The sequence below is a fragment of the Rhineura floridana genome, chromosome 2 (assembly GCF_030035675.1).
Source record: "Rhineura floridana isolate rRhiFlo1 chromosome 2, rRhiFlo1.hap2, whole genome shotgun sequence".
In the NCBI taxonomy this organism is placed as follows: domain Eukaryota; kingdom Metazoa; phylum Chordata; class Lepidosauria; order Squamata; family Rhineuridae; genus Rhineura; species Rhineura floridana.
The window spans coordinates 221,724,921-221,742,298 of NC_084481.1; the positions used below are offsets into that span (position 1 = coordinate 221,724,921).

The following is a 17,378-nucleotide window of genomic DNA, read 5'->3' on the forward strand; positions in this document are numbered from 1 at the left end:
AACCTGAGACCTTTTGCATGAAAAGCAGATGCTCTGACACTGAGCCACAACCCTTCCTGTAGTTTTTCCATCGCGTTTATTGGTGGCTTAGGAAGCTTCGCACCATTTCTGCCAGCTGGAGAGCCAGAGCACTTGCTGCCATCACAAGGCATCTGTTGGTCATGCCCCTTTATATTCCCTTGTTTGGGGAATCCAGAGAAAGGCAGACTCTTCATTAATAACTCTACCCTCAAAAAATTATTTTTAGAGCTTATTGGACCACACACACCTTCTATCACCTTTTTCCAAAATTCATTTCATGCGTGGAAAAATGTTGGTCCTGTGATGCATCTCAGGTGTCACTGATTCATATGGTCTGGTCCTGTGTGGGGGTGGCACTGTTCTGTTCAGAGATCATCACTCATGTTATACTGATCATACCAATGTATACTCATCATACTGGAAAAATCCCCAAGGTTTATGGATGCAATGATCTTGTTGAACAATATCTTGTCGCTTATGGGACTTGATGGAGGGACAGCGATTCTACATGCATCAATAGTTGCAGAAAGACTAATGCTTCAGTACTGGGAGGAATGCTCTCTGCCTCCAATTGTCAAAATATTTGTATTATAAACATTGGCAGCATATGAGAAAGCAGCTTTCCAAAGACAAGAGCAGGAAGGAAAGTTCTTCAGTGTCTGGACTCCATATATGGCTCTATTTGCATAAGGCCATACCAGGTGACAGAAATTGACAATAGAGCCAGTATGGTGTAGTACTTAAGAGTGTCAGACTGGGAGACCAGAGTTCAAACCCCCACTTGGCCATGAAGCTCACTGGGTGATTTTGGGCCAGTCACTGCCTCTCAGCCTAGCCTACTTCATGGGGCTGCTGTGAGGATAAAATTACAAGGGGGAGAACCATGCTTACTTGCCACCTTGAGCTCCTTGGAGGATATAAATGGAGTAATATATAAATCATTCCCAATGTTACTAACAAGATTACTGGACAATCCCATATCTTCTTTCCCCACCCACCCCATCCCTATATGCAGTTATTTGCTTTTTTTGTTGTCTTTTCTATATTTATTACTTTGTTTAATGGGAAATTGTTTAAAATCGAATCAAAATCATTAATTTTTTTAAAATTAAGAACTCTACCCAGAAGACACATTGAAACTCTAATATATTGCAGTTGAAGTGTTGACTCTGTTTATGTTACTGAAAAGTTAGCTTTTCTATCCAATTTCAGTTGAAATTTCTATCCAATAGAAATTTGGAAGCAGATGGTAAATAATAACTCCCTCTTGTCTCTTCTGTGAATTTACGTATAATCTTTTTACATAATCTATTCTGTTTGTATTAAATTTTATGGGTCTGTGACCGTAATAAATTCATTATTCATTCACTCACATGGATGCTATTAAAAACAGCTTCCACCACGGCACATCATTCTAGAAGGTTCCTTGGAAATTCTTTCTTTTCTTTTCTTTACTTCTGATAGATCTGACTGGGAGGAAAGTGTGAGAGATTTTGGAAACCCAAAGACTGCCTTGGGTTCTCAAGGTGCTTTGATGGCACAGGTGAGGATCATTTCCTCTTCAGCCAGCTGACTATCATCCAAATTGGCCGGGGCTTCCAAACAGAGTAAAAACAGACATTGGTGTGCTAATCCTAAATTACTGCATATGCCAGGAGAGGGAAACCTCCAGCCCATTGGCCAAATTAGCCCTCTAGACCTCCCCATTTGGGCCACCAGGACATTTCAGCCAAGCCGCACCCACCTGCCCTACCCCTGATGTCATGTATGACATCAGGTGTGGGGCAGGTAGACATGGCTAGATTGAAAGGCAGTTTGCAGGCACCACTAATCAGTAGCATCTGCAAAGCCCTGGGCACTGTGCTTTGTTGTTGTTTTTTATAATAATTTTTTTATTATTCAAATTTTTATAAAACAAATACAAATACAACAAAAACAATACAACAACAAAAAATAAAAAGAAAAACTTGACTTCCGATTTGTTACAGATCAGCTATAAGTATATAATATATATCAAACCTGTCTCCTAAAACATACGAAATTCACTTTTTTCCAAAGTCTATCTTAATTAATCGTCAAATCCCATTATCATCATTTCATTTTTTTCTTTCAACAAAAAGTCCAAAAGAGGCTTCCATTCCTTAAGAAATGTATCTGTCGTTTTTTCTCTAATAAGACATGTCAATTTGTCCATCTCAACTAAGTCCATTAATTTCAATAGCCATTCTTCCATTGTTGGTATCGATTCCATTTTCCACTTTTGTGCATATAGTAATCTTGCTGCCGTGATCATATATAATATTATTCTTCCATATTTCTTTTCCTTTTGTTTATCCATAAAACCCAATAAAAAAAATTCTGGTTTTGACTGAATATTTATCTTTAAGATTTTTTGCATCATCCTACCTATCTGTGCCCAAAATAATTTTAAGAACATAAGAACATAAGAAGAGCCTGCTGGATGAGGCCAGTGGCCCATCTAGTCCAGCATCCTGTTCTCACAGTGGCCAACCAGGGGCCTGGGGGAAGCCCGCAAGCAGGACCCGAGTGCAAGAACACTCTCCCCTCCTGAGGCTTCCGGCAACTGGTTTTCAGAAGCATGCTGCCTCTGACTAGGGTGGCAGAGCACAGCCATCACGGCTAGTAGCCATTGATAGCCCTGTCCTCCATGAATTTGTCTAATCTTCTTTTAAAGCCATCCAAGCTGGTGGCCATTACTGCATCCTGTGGGAGCAAATTCCATAGTTTAACTATGCGCTGAGTAAAGAAGTACTTCCTTTTGTCTGTCCTGAATCTTCCAACATTCAGCTTCTTTGAATGTCCACGAGTTCTAGTATTATGAGAGAGGGAGAAGAACTTTTCTCTATCCACTTTCTCAATGCCATGCATAATTTTATACACTTCTATCATGTCTCCTCTGACCCGCCTTTTCTCTAAACTAAAAAGCCCCAAATGCTGCAACCTTTCCTCGTAAGGGAGTCGCTCCATCCCCTTGATCATTCTGGTTGCCCTCTTCTGAACCCACCACATATGATAAAAAGATCCTTCTTGTTGTTTACATTTCCAACATACATTAGAAACATTACTATACATTTTTGACAACTTTTCTGGAGTCATATACCAACAATACATCATTTTATAAAAATTTTCTTTAAGATTATAGCATAATGTAAATTTCAAACCTTTTTTCCACATATTTTCCCATTGATCCATTTGTATATTATAACCAAATTTTTTCGCCCACTTAACCATACACTCTTTTACTTGTTCTTCTTCCATGTCCATTTTTAATAAAAATTTATACATTTTTGCAATTATACATTCATCATTTGTACACAAACCTATTTCAAAATCAGATTTATTTATTTCAAACCCATACATTTTCTTGTCCATTTTAAATCTTTCTAACAATTGTAAATAGGCAAACCATTGTGAACTATATCCTTCCTTTATTAGTTGTTCTCTCTCTTTCATTATATATTCACCATGCACATTTTCTAATAGTTCTTGGTAAGTTAACCATTTCTCTTTTGAAAGCCCCGGAAATCAGCTGATTGTTGGGGCTTGCACAGAATGGTGTATTATGTGATGTCAGGTGATTGACAGGTTTATCACCATTATGCCAGGTGGCCCCACCCACCTATCAAACTTAGCTCGTGTTCACCAAGAAATAATAACCATGAAATCAACCCCATGAAACCTTAGGTAAGCATCCCAGGCAATGCCATGGGGAGTGGTGGTGGTGGTGATTGAGGGACCGTAGCTCAGTGGTAGAAAGCACATGCTTTGTATGCAGAAGGTCCCAGGTCAAATCACTGGAATCTCCAGTAAGCACCTCAGGAATCAGATCTGGAAAAGATCTCCACTTGAGCCAGTCACCTCCAGCCAGAGACCATGCTGTGTTTGATGGACCAATGGTCAGATTCAGAATCAGGCAGCTTTATATGGTCATGTCCCAGACACATAGGCATTTGCTTTACTATACTGCTATCAACTTACCTCTTCCCTGTTTCTCATCCTTGTTCTTTTTGTGGGATCCTCTTCTCGACTGTCATTCATATTTTGGTCAAAATCATGGAATCCTGTTGAACCAGGAGGCACCTTCTGGTAGTTCAGGCTTGCTTCTGGTATGTGCTGCACCAGCTTTAAAACATAAAATGAATGACAAGATGTTTGACAGCATATACGGTTCAGGAGAGAGGAATAAAAATATAGGGTAAAGCAAACAACCAAATACAGTATTGCCCTCTAATACCAGTATTGCTTCATTTAGGCTGGAACTAGATGCTGCTGAAAATGACGTCCCAACTTGAATTCTTCCCTCACTAATGCGCAGGAACACCCTCTGTGTGACATCACATAGCAAGTTTTCCTGTGCCAGGTCAACACTACTGGCTGCAACTGGAAGAAAACTCATAATGTGAAGTCACATCACAGGGTGAGTGGGAGAGAATCCTATATTGATGCAGCACCATTTTCAACAGCTCCCCACGTCACATCTCTTTTCTGCCCTAGCCAGACACTTAGCCATTCCAAAATCTTGAAGCCTTTTTCTCATTAGCTTCAGTTAAAATTTTACATGAAGAACAATCTAGCAGCATAAGGCATTCTGCATACCATTTCCTACTCAACAGACTACTCAATTAATCCATACTTTCCCAGACTGTTCTTATGTCTGTAACACTCTAGAGGTGGCAGAGAAATTTGTTCAGCTTGCAGTTTTAATGTGGAAGGCTCTAACTGGCACTTTCCAAATCAATAACCAACCGAAACACGGCTATCCTTCAACATTTCCCTAAATTTTGCAATGCAGTTCTCCAAACAAAAATGCATACAAAAAGTGTATGTTATTATTATTATTTATTTCATTTATACCCCGCCTTTCTTTTCATGATTGAAACCCAAGGCAGCTTACATATGGTTCCCAGGCAGTCTCCCATCCAGGCACTGACCACACCTGAGCCTGCTTAGCTTCAGCAGGGTGCTGGCTTTGGTTCCTTAAGACCATAGCCTGGGACCTTAGTGGAAATGTGCAAGATATTTGTGAAAATAATGCACATAAAAGCATTATATTAAGGAAAATTGTTCTATAAAACATGCATATTTGGTGAAATGCACACAAATTGCCTACAAACTTTTATGCAGCTTAAAAAAAAATCATATACGGGAAATGGAAATGAGGAAAAATGAATTCAAGTTTGGAAAAATGAGAAACTGAGAGAAACCAAAAACTGAACCCATTTGGCCATCCCTGCATCACATTTGAACTGGCTAAAGTGCTCAGCCCACCCACCTACCCCAGTTCCCATATGCTTGCTGGAATGTATGAATAGTGCATACATAGTTAGATTATTCTGTGCATCAACTCGGTGGCATACAATCCTTACCCCTTGACGGAGCTTTTCAAAAATGCCCCTCCACACCTTCACTATATACATGGGACTGCACCCAGTGACCACAGGCTCTGCCTCCTTGATCTCTGTCTATTCGGTGGACAGTCTGAATGGGAAGGCTATGTGTGTACAATCATATGAAAGTAGGTTCCTCAAAGCAACTGGGGATCCAAATTGTTCAGGGTTCTTGATTGTATGGAGGAACCTACCTACACGCAAAGGACCAGCCCTACCATTAGGCAGAGGGAGGCAGCTGCCTTAGGCAGTAGATACTGTGGGAAGGGGGGTGCACAAGATCAGCAAGGTCTTGGAACATGCAGCTATGTATCACACAGTCTGCTGTGTCCCCCTAATCTAACCTGCAGACCCTGGGTGCACTGTCACTAGTGGTGAAGTCATAAGATTCAGCTGTCAGTCCGTTCTGCTTCTCTGTCTTGTCCTTCACCTTATGCAGTGGCATGTCTTGAGCTCAACCTGTGTATTCAGCTGTAGGCATGTAGGCTTTCTATTCACAACTTCCATCAAACATGCACACATAGGGGAGCCAGACATGGCAGGCACATTGGCTTTTGGAGCTGGGCCATCAGGTTAACCCCCCCTCCCAAAAAAATACACATTCTGAAAAGCCTAAAATCAGAGGGCATAGATGGCATATATTTAGTATATGTGCATAAAACATGACATATAGATATTGTGAAAAATGTATTGAATTCAGAGGTACATTGGAGCAAGAATAAATAATTGGTTCCCAACTGCATCTTTTCCCAGCCATATACCTTTTGAACACAATCTTAAATAAATGTACAATGTAACAAGGTTGGGGAAATGTATGCATGTGATTCTAATGTTTGGCAAAATCAGAAAATCCAGAGAAGGAAAAGGAAAAATGACAAAGTAGAGAATCTCAACACCATAAAGATTAGCAAGATTTTAAAAACTAAATCCGTGGCTTACAAACTGATTGTCATAAAGAGATAAAATTTAACTTTAAGAGTGCTTGGAAGAGAAAAGTAGAAAATAGTGGGATGGAAAAATGCACCTGAGATGGAATTCCTGCCTGCAAAGATGAGTGAGCTATCTGCATAAAAAAATAGGAAGAAGACAGACAAAGACAGAGAGAGAGAGAGAGATTAAGAGAATCTGCATACAAAAATATACAGAGAGGGTGAACCAAAATGAAAAATACAGGATAATGTCATTAAGAAAGCAAAAGGCGCATCAAAGAAACAGCACTGTTATCACAGAAAGTTCCAACATATCATTCAAACATACAAAATGGCCTCATATTGAGTTAGGGTCCACCCTGCCCAGAGCTACTCTGATTGGCAGCAGTTCCCTGAATCAATGATGATTCCTTCCCAGCCGTGGTACCCGTGGCATATTTAACTGGAAATTCTGGGAATTGATGCTGGGACATTCTACATGGAACACATATGCTCTACCAGTGAGCCAAGGCTCCTCATTCATTTGACACACTGTGGCGACTCAAGATTTACTAATCAAGGTACTCTTTAAAAAAAGAAATTAATCATGGATGATTAAGGTACTCTTCTGAAAAATTAATTATAGAAAACAGAAAGTTATGCAAAATAACTTGGCTTATCTCAATGCAAAACATGGCTTAAAAGTGGCAGAGAGTCTTGATTGTTTTTAAAGAGCAGGATATGTACACAGCTGTGTGTACACACCAAAATTGGACAAGAGCACATAGAGAGGCACTCAGCAGATGTCTCTTATATCTCACAACAAAACTAAAAAAGCCCTGCTCTTGAAGTGCTGCCAAACTCTCAGCCTGAGCATCTGTTAAGAACACTTTAGGATCCTATCTGGGTTTTGGGGTTATGCCTGCTAAGCCCAGGGCAGCAGCTAGTTTTAAGGGAGGAAAAATCTTCCCAACCCCCAAAGTAGGTTGCCAGTAGCTGCCAATCCCTCTTGCTTCTGGACTGGTGATGGGACGCAGGCAGCCCTTATTCCCTTGCAATTTCCACTTTCAGAGCACCTGAATATCTTAGGGGGAAATCCAAACCCCCTTCATGCTGGGTTGGGGAGACTGGATTGGGCGGGGGTATCCCTCCTCCTAGCCCTGCCAGCCTCCTCCAGCATCACTCCACTGGCACAGAGCTCTCTGTTCTGCACACCAAAAGTGCAGGTGGGTAGCAATGCTACAGGCAGAGAGCACCCAAGTGTGCAGTCTGGGGATAGGGAAGGGTTGAGGCAGCCCCACTGTCACCACATGACAGCCCTGGGTCCGATCTGGGACCAATCACTGCACTGACTCCAGGCTGGCGCAGCAATTTGCCTGTCCCCGCACCCCCCGCCACCCCTGTCCCAGCCAGCATTCTCAGCAAGGATACAGATCCTGCCATGACATTAAGCCCCACTAGGTGGCAGCTGGGGTTAGGTTTGCACCCTAACTGTTCAGGTTGGGGTTATCATATCTTAACGTAGCTCTTAATGTGCATTTCAACATATTTTCTCTAGTCTTTCCAGCAGGAATCTTTTATTTCTATCAACAAAATCAAATCCCACAGTCTACAAACAACCACATGCATCTAACAAAGCAGTTTGTAATGAGAGCAGGTGTTAAAGGGGTTCTCTCCCACCTGCAAATCTTTGCTGTTTCATCCAGATCTTAGGGGTGGGGCACTAAAGCATGTCTACAAAGCACCACATACACAAAGACAGCTCTATCCCTAGACTAATCTATTTCTCTGGGGGTGTGCACATCTATTAATATTTTACTTACAGGCAATAAAAAATCCATGTGAGACTGAGAGATAAGAGGGAGAATGGTTATTTGGCAGCTTCAAACAACGAAACTTGCAAGTGTGTAATTTAATCCCAACATTACCTATTATCTGGTGGGAAATTTTTTAAAAAAACAGCTGAGTACACTGGGCTATAGAATCCTGGTAAATCTTTACGTTTAACCAGCACAAGAACATAAAAACAGAACTAAGGTGTTTTTTTTTATGTATATTAGGATGATAAGTCCAGGGTGAGTAAAGAGGTCAAGACAGTGTTTATTTATTATTACGTTTATATCCCACCTTTCCTCTAAGGGGCTTGAGGTTGTGTACATGCTTCTTCCCCTCTACATTTTAGCCTCCCAACAACCCTGTGAGGTAGATTAGATTGAAAGATAGTGGCTGGCCCAAGGTGGGCTTCAAGGCTGAGTGGAGATTTCAACCCTGGTCTCCCGGGTCCTAGTCCAACAATCTAACCACTTCATCATACTGGCTGTATTATTAACTTGCTAAACTTTTCATGACCTTGGTTTTGGAGGTGCTGAGTTGGATTTGTAGGCACTGGCCTTACCCTTGGCTGGCTATTTTTACTAGAAGAGAAATTACTCTCTTCTCAACACTGCCTTGATAGAACATGCTTCTGCTGCTCAAGACCTGCAGGGGGCAACAGGAGAATGGAGGCCTCAAAATACAGAGATGTAGGGCCAGGCAAGGGAAAGAGAATTCAGTGGCAAAGTAGCCACATTTAATACCATCCAATTAACTGGGCCCTATGGGCAGTTCACAACTTAAATTCAATAAAAACTAACACAATCGATACAAAAGCAGCACCGACACAAAATTAGCAAAAGCTAGCATACAACCATTCACAGCAGCATAAAATCAATGCAACAACACTAAAAACCAACAAGCTGAAAACACAACACTTGTAAGAACTAAAAGCATGAAGTTTAAAAGGCCTGGAAGGATAAAAAAAGTCCTCGCCTAGTGCTGAAAACTCCTAGTGTAAGCTCTGAGCAAAGCCTCTCTAGAGAGAGCATTCCATAACCAGGGCACCACCACCGAGAAGGCCTTCTCCCTAGTAACTACCCAGCTAATTTCAATATACAGGGAGACCTAGAAAGAGAGCTTCCAATGAAGATCTTAAGGTCCAGGCAGGTATATACAGGAGGAGGCAAACTTTTAGATATCCTGGCCTCAAGCTCTTTTGGGTTTTGGAGGTTGAATTGGACCCCAAAGCAGACTGGAAGCCATTGTCGATAACAAAGTACTGATGTAATGGGGTGGTCTCTGCCAGCCCATTAGCAATAGCCTCATGGTCCAAGAGTTCTAATACTTTTGTTTGAACAAGTAGGAGTCTGTCAAGATGACTGTATTCTTTCCTTGTTTACTCCTGCCTCCGCTTCCCTCCCCTTCCTTCTCTCTTCTTCCTGTGTTGAATTTTAGTCCACAGGCCTCTGGAGGCAGAGGCCTATCCTCTTGAACGCTGTAAAGTGCCACACACAAAAACAGTGCTACATAACTAATAATAAAAAGGAGAGTTGTGGGCAACAGTTGTCCAACTGGGAAGAAGCAGGTCTTACTGCCTCCTTAATTGAAGGGATAAGTGTTGCAGCTGTAAACGTGAAAGTGCATGCAAAATGAATAAACATGGAGAATAAAACATGGGCATAATGTGGAAAGGCTAGCCAGTTACTGAATCTCAGTGAGACAGGGTTTGTGTGTGGGGTGCACCATGTCATATAACAATCCCAAAACAAAGACATGAACTTTGAATACAGCAAATTTCCAGCGTCTAGCTTCATAATTCTTTGTGGCGAATTCTGAAGAGGAAAATGAATGCAAATTGTAGCATGTAACTAGATAGGACATCATCACCTTGTGCACCTTCCCACCGCAATCCAGCAGCAACCAATCAATCACGTGGAGCGGGAGTAGAGAAACACGTGGTGTGATGAAGTCATGCCACACATTTCAGGAACTAAGTGTTCCTGGGAGAAAAGAATGGGCACGGAACTGCTGTTATCACCAGCAAACCCATGCAAGGCATCAAATCTTGTTCATCACTTTCCCTGCCCCTGGTGCCCACTATTGGTTGCTGCTCAGAGGGAGTGGGGAAATGTACAATGTGACAATGCCACGGGATGAATTTTGGTAACTAAACATTTCAGTGAAAGCGGGATGTGATCCAACAGCTTTTGACATCACATCTAGTTCTACCCTCATTTTTCTACCAAAGAAAGAAGTAGCTATTAGACAAGGAGGGTGATTTCAAGTTAATTTTACTAATTTGGGAGGACTTGAGGGTGTGGTATGAGTTTCTCCCCTTCTGAAGCAGAAGGCAGGGAAAGGCAGATGGGCCTTACAGGTTTAGAATTTTCTAAACAGGGCCGGGGTAAGATTGGGAGCCTTTGATCAAATGAAAGTTCATTTTACCTCTCTGTGTTGCTTGCACCCACCAACTCACAAGCCTTAAGCCACCCCTCTTACCTCCTCCCTTGCTGAGATGGTAGAAGCAGGGGTGTTAGGCACAGAACTGTGGGAAGTGCTTGGTCCTGTTCCTGACGAGCTCTGGGAATCTCCGTCTCCCGCAACATCATGGATCTCTCGAGCAAGGATTGCTACATCCTTCACCAAGGTCTGGCTTAATCTGGAAGAACAGCACGGATAACTCAAGGACTGAGAGACTGTTCAGACACACAGCAATCGAGCTCAGGCCACATTCTAATCTTATCTAGACAGAGGATGTCCTCAAGAAAGAACTGAAAGGCAAATAGAAACAATCACACACCAACAAAAAGAAAATATGTCCTGTTCCAAGAGACAAAAAATGTCAATCAAATTGGGATCTGAACATTGAAATCCCACAAAATATAATATGAACTAGTTGTATAATAAAACAGCTTTACTTCAGGAAAGTATAAACACCTTCACCATACTTTAACCTCTCTTTCATCTGAGGGGTCTAGATCTCGAACAGGAAAGAAGAATTCCTGACCTTGAAGCACTCACAATCTAATTTAGATCTGCAATTACATTTATTAAATTATGACATTTTAAATAAATTAATACATTGTAGCATGTCTGTTTTTGCTACTTTAAAATAATACATTAAATATGGCTCTTGTATTACCATTTCTATCATGCAGTGCTATATATTTTGGAATGTTTGCTATGCATTCAGACATATTGAAATATATTGTAACCAAATTTTGCATGTTGGTTCCTAAGATCAAGGAGCTGGTTTTTGTCTATGTTGGATGCAGTTGGGCACCACTCTGAATAAAGCCGGCAGCAGAGCTTGGAAAAGTTACTTTTTTGAACTACAACTCCCATCAGCCCAATCCAGTGGCCATGCTGGCTGGGGCTGATGGGAGTTGTAGTTCAAAAAAGTAACTTTTCCAAGCTCTGGCCGGCAGTCTGAATCTTTCGAAACTGTGCTGATTTCAAAACTGCATTATGACTTTTTGGTTCTTAGAATTCCCAAGCAATGCTGGGTACAAGGCTACTAGTTACTTTTATTTGGTCTCTTTATGGTGAGATCTGCATAGAACTTGGTTGCTTGAAAAAACAATACATGTAACCTAAGAGCCAACACGAGTTGAGGGAAGAACCCCCCAGCCCAGACACCAGACACAGGCAAATACACAGGAAGCTGCCTTACACAGAGTAAAAAATCTAGCCCAGTACTGTGTACTGATAGGTATCAGCTCTCCAGCATTTCCACCTGTCCCCTGTGCAAGTCCTGTTACCTGCCCCCCCACCACACCTGCTGTGATGAACTGATCATCAGATGTGTCACCAGGGCCAAGGCCCTCCTTAGGGTGAGACGATGAAGCTTCTGCTTGGTTATCTGCAGCAGTTTCGGGTTGTAGGACTCAGCAACATGACACTGCCGTGGATCGCAAATCAAGAGCTCCCTACAGGCGGCATGGGACTTAAATAAGCCTGCCTGCCCCACCTACTTGTTGTCTCAATGTGAAAGTCCCACGCGCTGTCTGCGCAGGTCTGCCATCAACCAAGATGGCAGCAGGGGCATCCCTAAGGGGTTGATGCCCCTGCCGCCATCTTGGGTGATGGTAGGCATGTGCACGCAGCGTATGGCGTGTGTACGCTGACATGACAGATAGGTGGGACAGGTGGGCTTATTTAAGCCTTGTGCCACCTGTATCGGGTGGGGGTGTTCGACCTTGAGCAGCTGCGGGCCCAGGGCAGGCTGGTGCCCAAGGGACCAGTCATGCCTGGCGCTGGCCCTATCTGCCACAGCAGTTAGATAGGGCTCAGTATGTAAACGCAACCTTAATGAGATTGTATTTACCTTGTGCAGCACCTCCCCTTTGGTACTTCCACTTGTTACATATCAGACAGGCACCATCTCTATTGTCTTTTCAGCACCTACTGAAGACCTTTTTCTCCTCAACAAGCCATTTATGTAAAGATTTTTTTTATTCCAGTCTTTATCTTCATTGGACTTGAAATTGTTTTTATAAATGCTTTTATTGCTAATGTTTTTATTGTTAAATCATTTCGGGACATTTCATGCGAAGCAATTTAAAAATGAAATAAATAAAATAATGAAGCCTGAATCATTTTGTTTACAATGTTCTGTCTAAAAAACAAACACTGATGTCTGCAGGTTAGGTTTGCCAAAACAGTGGACATTTTTTTGTGAGAACCATCAATAAATTAAAATGATTTTTAGTTTATTAGCATTTTTTTCTAACCAACTGATTAACTAATCAATGACATGCAAATAAATTTGCATTTCCAAAACCTGAAAGTGGTGCCTTCTTGAGATACTAAAGGAGGTGAGATAACTTACAATCTTATAAACAAAACCCATCATTAGAAGGCCATCTTTAAACATTTCCTTTTTAAAAATTTTGATGAGTGTGACACAGCAGAAACAAAATACCCTTAACAATTAAAAAGCGTGTTCTTAATTTTCAGATGAAAATTTGTTCTCATCGGCAAAACTAGACCCCCAGCAAATTAATCAACTAAACCTTTAGTTGGTTAATCTACCAGCTAAATTATTAGAGGCTGCAGCCCTACACACAGTGACCAAGATTCTGCAGAGACATGCAAGGTTACCAAAATATCTTTCAGCTGTTTCCTTGGAAACAAAAAGGCACAAGTGAACTGAACGAAGTAATATTTAGAGCTGCATAACTAATTGAGCAGCTAGGTTTGTCTGGGGCTGAAGTAGTTTCTCCTAATGCCTCAATTACGTGATTAAGCCCTGCATAAACAAGGGGGGGAATTTTCTCTTTGAACTCTCACTTGCTATTCTAGACTGTGCCTCCCTGTTAATTCAGAAGCCACAGCAGAGGCGGGAGGCAAAGACTGCAATTATGGGGCAGCCTTCTTGCAAAATCCAACAGAGTGCTTTCTGCCCCTGACGCCAGATGGATCCCTGGCAAGCATCCAGCTTTAGCTTTTGCAATCTTGGAAGGGCTCATGATAACATGGATTTCTTCTAGGAAGCAACACTGCTGTTTCTACTTTGATTGTACACAACTGTGTGGGATGCAAAATGGCTTTAAGCTTTCAGCATGCAGCATTCTTAAATGGAAAAGCTTTTCAAAAATGTAAGGTTGGATGTGGATGCAGGAGATCTAGGAACACTGTAAGGCATGAGCTGGCTTCTGAAGCTGAAAGTATTTATAGAATGCCAGACTCTGTCTAATCCTTAAGTTCCTAAAGAGCTGCCATCCCTTAAACATCCAGCTGTGCCACTACCAAGAATACAATGTCACCACCCTAGCAGAATAAGCCGATTGCCAGTTCACAACAGAACCATCCCAGGAGGCTTCAAAGACTTTTGATGCATATTATTTTTAAAGGAAAACCCTAATAGTAATAGTTAGCATTATTATAGTGCTCTGAGATATTAACATTATCTCAGTAAGCCTTACAACAACCTTATATATTGGTACAGGAGGCTGCCTTACTGAGTCACCTTATATTGAAGCTTATGCTACAGTAAATCTTTTAGTCCTTAAGGTGCCACTCTTTGGAGTGGTTTGTACAGTAAGCAGAGACCTGAAGAAGCCTTCTTGCTGAAGCACACAAACTGTTCATTTCTCCCTTTGCAGCATGAGCAACCAAGCCTCTAATTACCCATCGTTTCCCAGTTCATCTGAACCAGGAAACTATGGTTACCGCCATATCAATGAAGGGCAGAGTCAAAACCAAAAGTGAGGGTCAAAGCACACACACCTATCTATCTCAAGGAAGTGATGAGGGCATTTTCAGTTGAGGGTCCCCATCTGTGGAATGCACTCCACAGCAAGGCCTGCCCCGTAACACCTTTGGCGTCTTTACGGTGCCAAGTAAAAACTTATCTTTTTTCCCAGGCTTTGATACACTACGATGACATTGTTTGTTATTAGTCTTCTGCCAAAGCTTCCTGTGGCTATAGAGGGGGGTGTTTTTCTTTTATGGTATAATATATTTGTGTTTTTAACAGCATTGTAAGTTACTTTGAGACCTTTGGATAGAAAGCAACTAGCACTTGTTATTGTTATCATCTCTCTCTCTTTCTCTCTGTCACACACCCCTACCTTAATTGACTTTCGTGCTGTATATGGTGAAAAGGGCTCCCTTTCTCAAATCACAGCACAGAAACAGAGGGAGCTACCAATGGAGGAAAAGAGTGATGTGCATCCTGGAAATGAGACTCAACCACCCTCCTTTCCACTGCTGAGATGCAATCTCCAACCAGCTGAACAACTTGGGGCAATCCTGCCTCCCACTGCTTAGCGATTACAGCCCAGAAGTGGGGAAAGTAGGCAAAGAAAGGGGGGCAGGGAAGAGACCAGATGTGGAGACCCTGTGGGTCAAATTTGGCCTGGGAGCCAGGGATCCCTATCTCTGCAGTAAGGGTGTATGCACTCCCATGTGTCTTTTACAACATGCTGTTGGGTGGTCTGATGCTGTTTAATGGCCACAGTCCCACCTGCTCCTCCCCTGCCCCAATATGCTGAACATGAGTGTGCCCTTTAGATAAACACTACTGGCCTATCCCAGATGCTGTTTCAGAATGCACATAAGAGTCTCTCCCACAAGTTGCTCCACTGTATCTCAACACAGCTCTGTGGGTTTGAAGAAGCAACCGAGGTAGAAAGACACAATTGCATTTGCACTGGACGTTTTTTTTTAAACTTCTAATAATGTGCAAAGCTACGCTCAGTTGCAGCCAACCTGTGAGGTGACTGGCAGGAAAGATGGTGCACCACTGGGGGGGAAAAAACTCCTGTTTTTGTGCGTAACAGCCCCAGCTCCATTCTCCCCCACGCCGGCTCTTTCAATGTTGGGCGACGCCACACAACTATCTCTTTTCATTCATTCCCCTGACCCACCCTCATCACCAACGGCTTGGTCCATTGCTCCAGATGCCACCAGGCCCTCTCTCACCTGGCAATTTCTGCAATCTCTGCCGTCTGCGCAACGAAGTTGTAGGGGTCGTGCTCCTCACAGTCTTCGTCCTCCGTTTCTCTGCTGTTGCTGTGCTTCTGCTTATTCAACCCGGAGCCTCGGGTCCTGGGCGTCTGAGTGGCTGTTGAGGTATGGGAGCGTTTGTGTTTAGGGGAGCTGTGGTTTGAGCCATACTCCTCCTCGGAAGTGGAAGTATAGTCTGAGCCCTGCTGCCGCCGCCTTGAAGCTTATACAAAATGAATTGGTTTCAGATGGAGGGGGAAGAAGAATAGGAAGGAGAGAAGCAGAGAGAAGACTTTCAGACTTGCTTCAAAGGGGTAAGGAACAAAATGCGAATGCAAAAACAGCCCAAGGAGGAAAGGGAGGGAAACTCCTGTGCACATCACCAAGTGGAAAGAACCTTTGAAGAAATAAAAATTGAACAGCTTGCTTTTAAAAGAAAAAATGTGGGTGAATACAAATGTCCCTTTTACCGTATCACTGATCTCGCATCTGCACCCAACGTGTGGCAACATTTTCATTGTAGGCAAGGATGGGAAACCTCCAGCCCACAGGCCTAATGAGGCCCACCAGGTCTAGCCACCCACTTGTCATACTTGATCCGTGGGGGCAATAGCGGCAAGTAGGGCTGCACAGGAAGGGCTGCATTGCTCTGCCGGCTTTCCAACATGACATGTCCCTGCCAGTTACTAAGAGGGAGGGGCAAGGCAGCAGAGAGCTTGGCATGGTGCGGTGCAGCAGCAAAGCCAACTATGCACCTGACACTGTGCCTGCACCGCATCAAGCTTCCCGCTGCCTTGTCCCTCCTCCTCTCTGCAACTGCCGGCAGGGACAGCAATGCAAGGCTACCAATGCAGCTCCATAGGCTGCTAATGCATGGGGGAAATAACCACCAGGCCTGCCATCCAGATCCAGTGCCCCAACCCTACATTAACAGGAGCATGAGCGGGACCGTGCTACTTGACCTGCCCCAGCTGCATGTGCCTGTCTGAATTGCATGGAGGAGCCTATAAGAGGTCAGCTGGCTCCCCCTTCAGATCTCTTCCTGATGTGCAGGCATTTGTGTGGGGAAGCCAAGCGGATAGATGATACTGGGGATGGTGTCTACAGTGCAGCCCCCGTCACATTCATTCATTCAATTTTTATGCATCTAACACATGACAAGGGTGTTGCACTGTGTGTAATTTGTGTGCTTAATTTCGTCTAAAGCAACACAACAGCAGCAGAGTAACAGCAGATGTTGAAATGCGAGTGTGCCAGCGTGTGCGTGCGTTTTGCCTAAGAAAGCAGGCTTTTACCCTGCATCAGCATCACTGAGACTGGAGATTTAGTAAAATAAGAAAAGCTACTTTATTTATAGAAATACATTGTAGATAGAAAAGCAAACCTAGTTCTAACTAACTAACTAAATTGGAGGCATAACGCCCAGGTGTAGGGGTTAGCCTCATGGTTTGGAAAGAGCAGAGACAAAGGGATGTCTCCACTCTCCCGGACAGTCGGAGGACAAAGGAATGGAAAGGGTGGAAGGAGGAGGGGCAGGTAAGCTTCCCTAAAGATGTAACACTCTAGCAACAGAAGGAAGTCAGTCAGGGCATCACAGGTAAAGGTAAACAAGCCTATCCATCTGGAGGACCCTAGCTCTATCTCCCTTCTGGAGCACAAACAAAGGAACAAAACAGGAGTTGCTCTTGCCCCACTTCCGACAAAGGGAACAAGGATACAGGCAACCACATGACAATCAGAGCGAGAGAGCTCCCCGTGTTGTAGTTTGAGCAGC

At 43.0% G+C, this 17,378-nt stretch overlaps 1 protein-coding gene across 5 annotated transcripts in view; it reads right to left on the reverse strand.

The window, feature by feature from the left end:
• Positions 1 to 17,378, reverse strand: part of CEP170B (centrosomal protein 170B) — a 115,315-nt gene that overhangs the window by 13,902 nt on the left and 84,035 nt on the right. For 4 of the 5 annotated variants that reach the window (XM_061612301.1, XM_061612302.1, XM_061612304.1 and 1 more), the window contains exons 13-15: positions 15,581 to 15,827; positions 10,652 to 10,811; positions 4,021 to 4,164 (exon numbers count right to left, since the gene is read on the reverse strand). In XM_061612301.1, coding sequence (XP_061468285.1) covers positions 4,021 to 4,164; positions 10,652 to 10,811; positions 15,581 to 15,827 — 551 coding nt within the window. The remainder of the gene's footprint in view (positions 1 to 4,020; positions 4,165 to 10,651; positions 10,812 to 15,580; positions 15,828 to 17,378) is intronic. The other variant, XM_061612305.1, reaches the window with a different exon arrangement.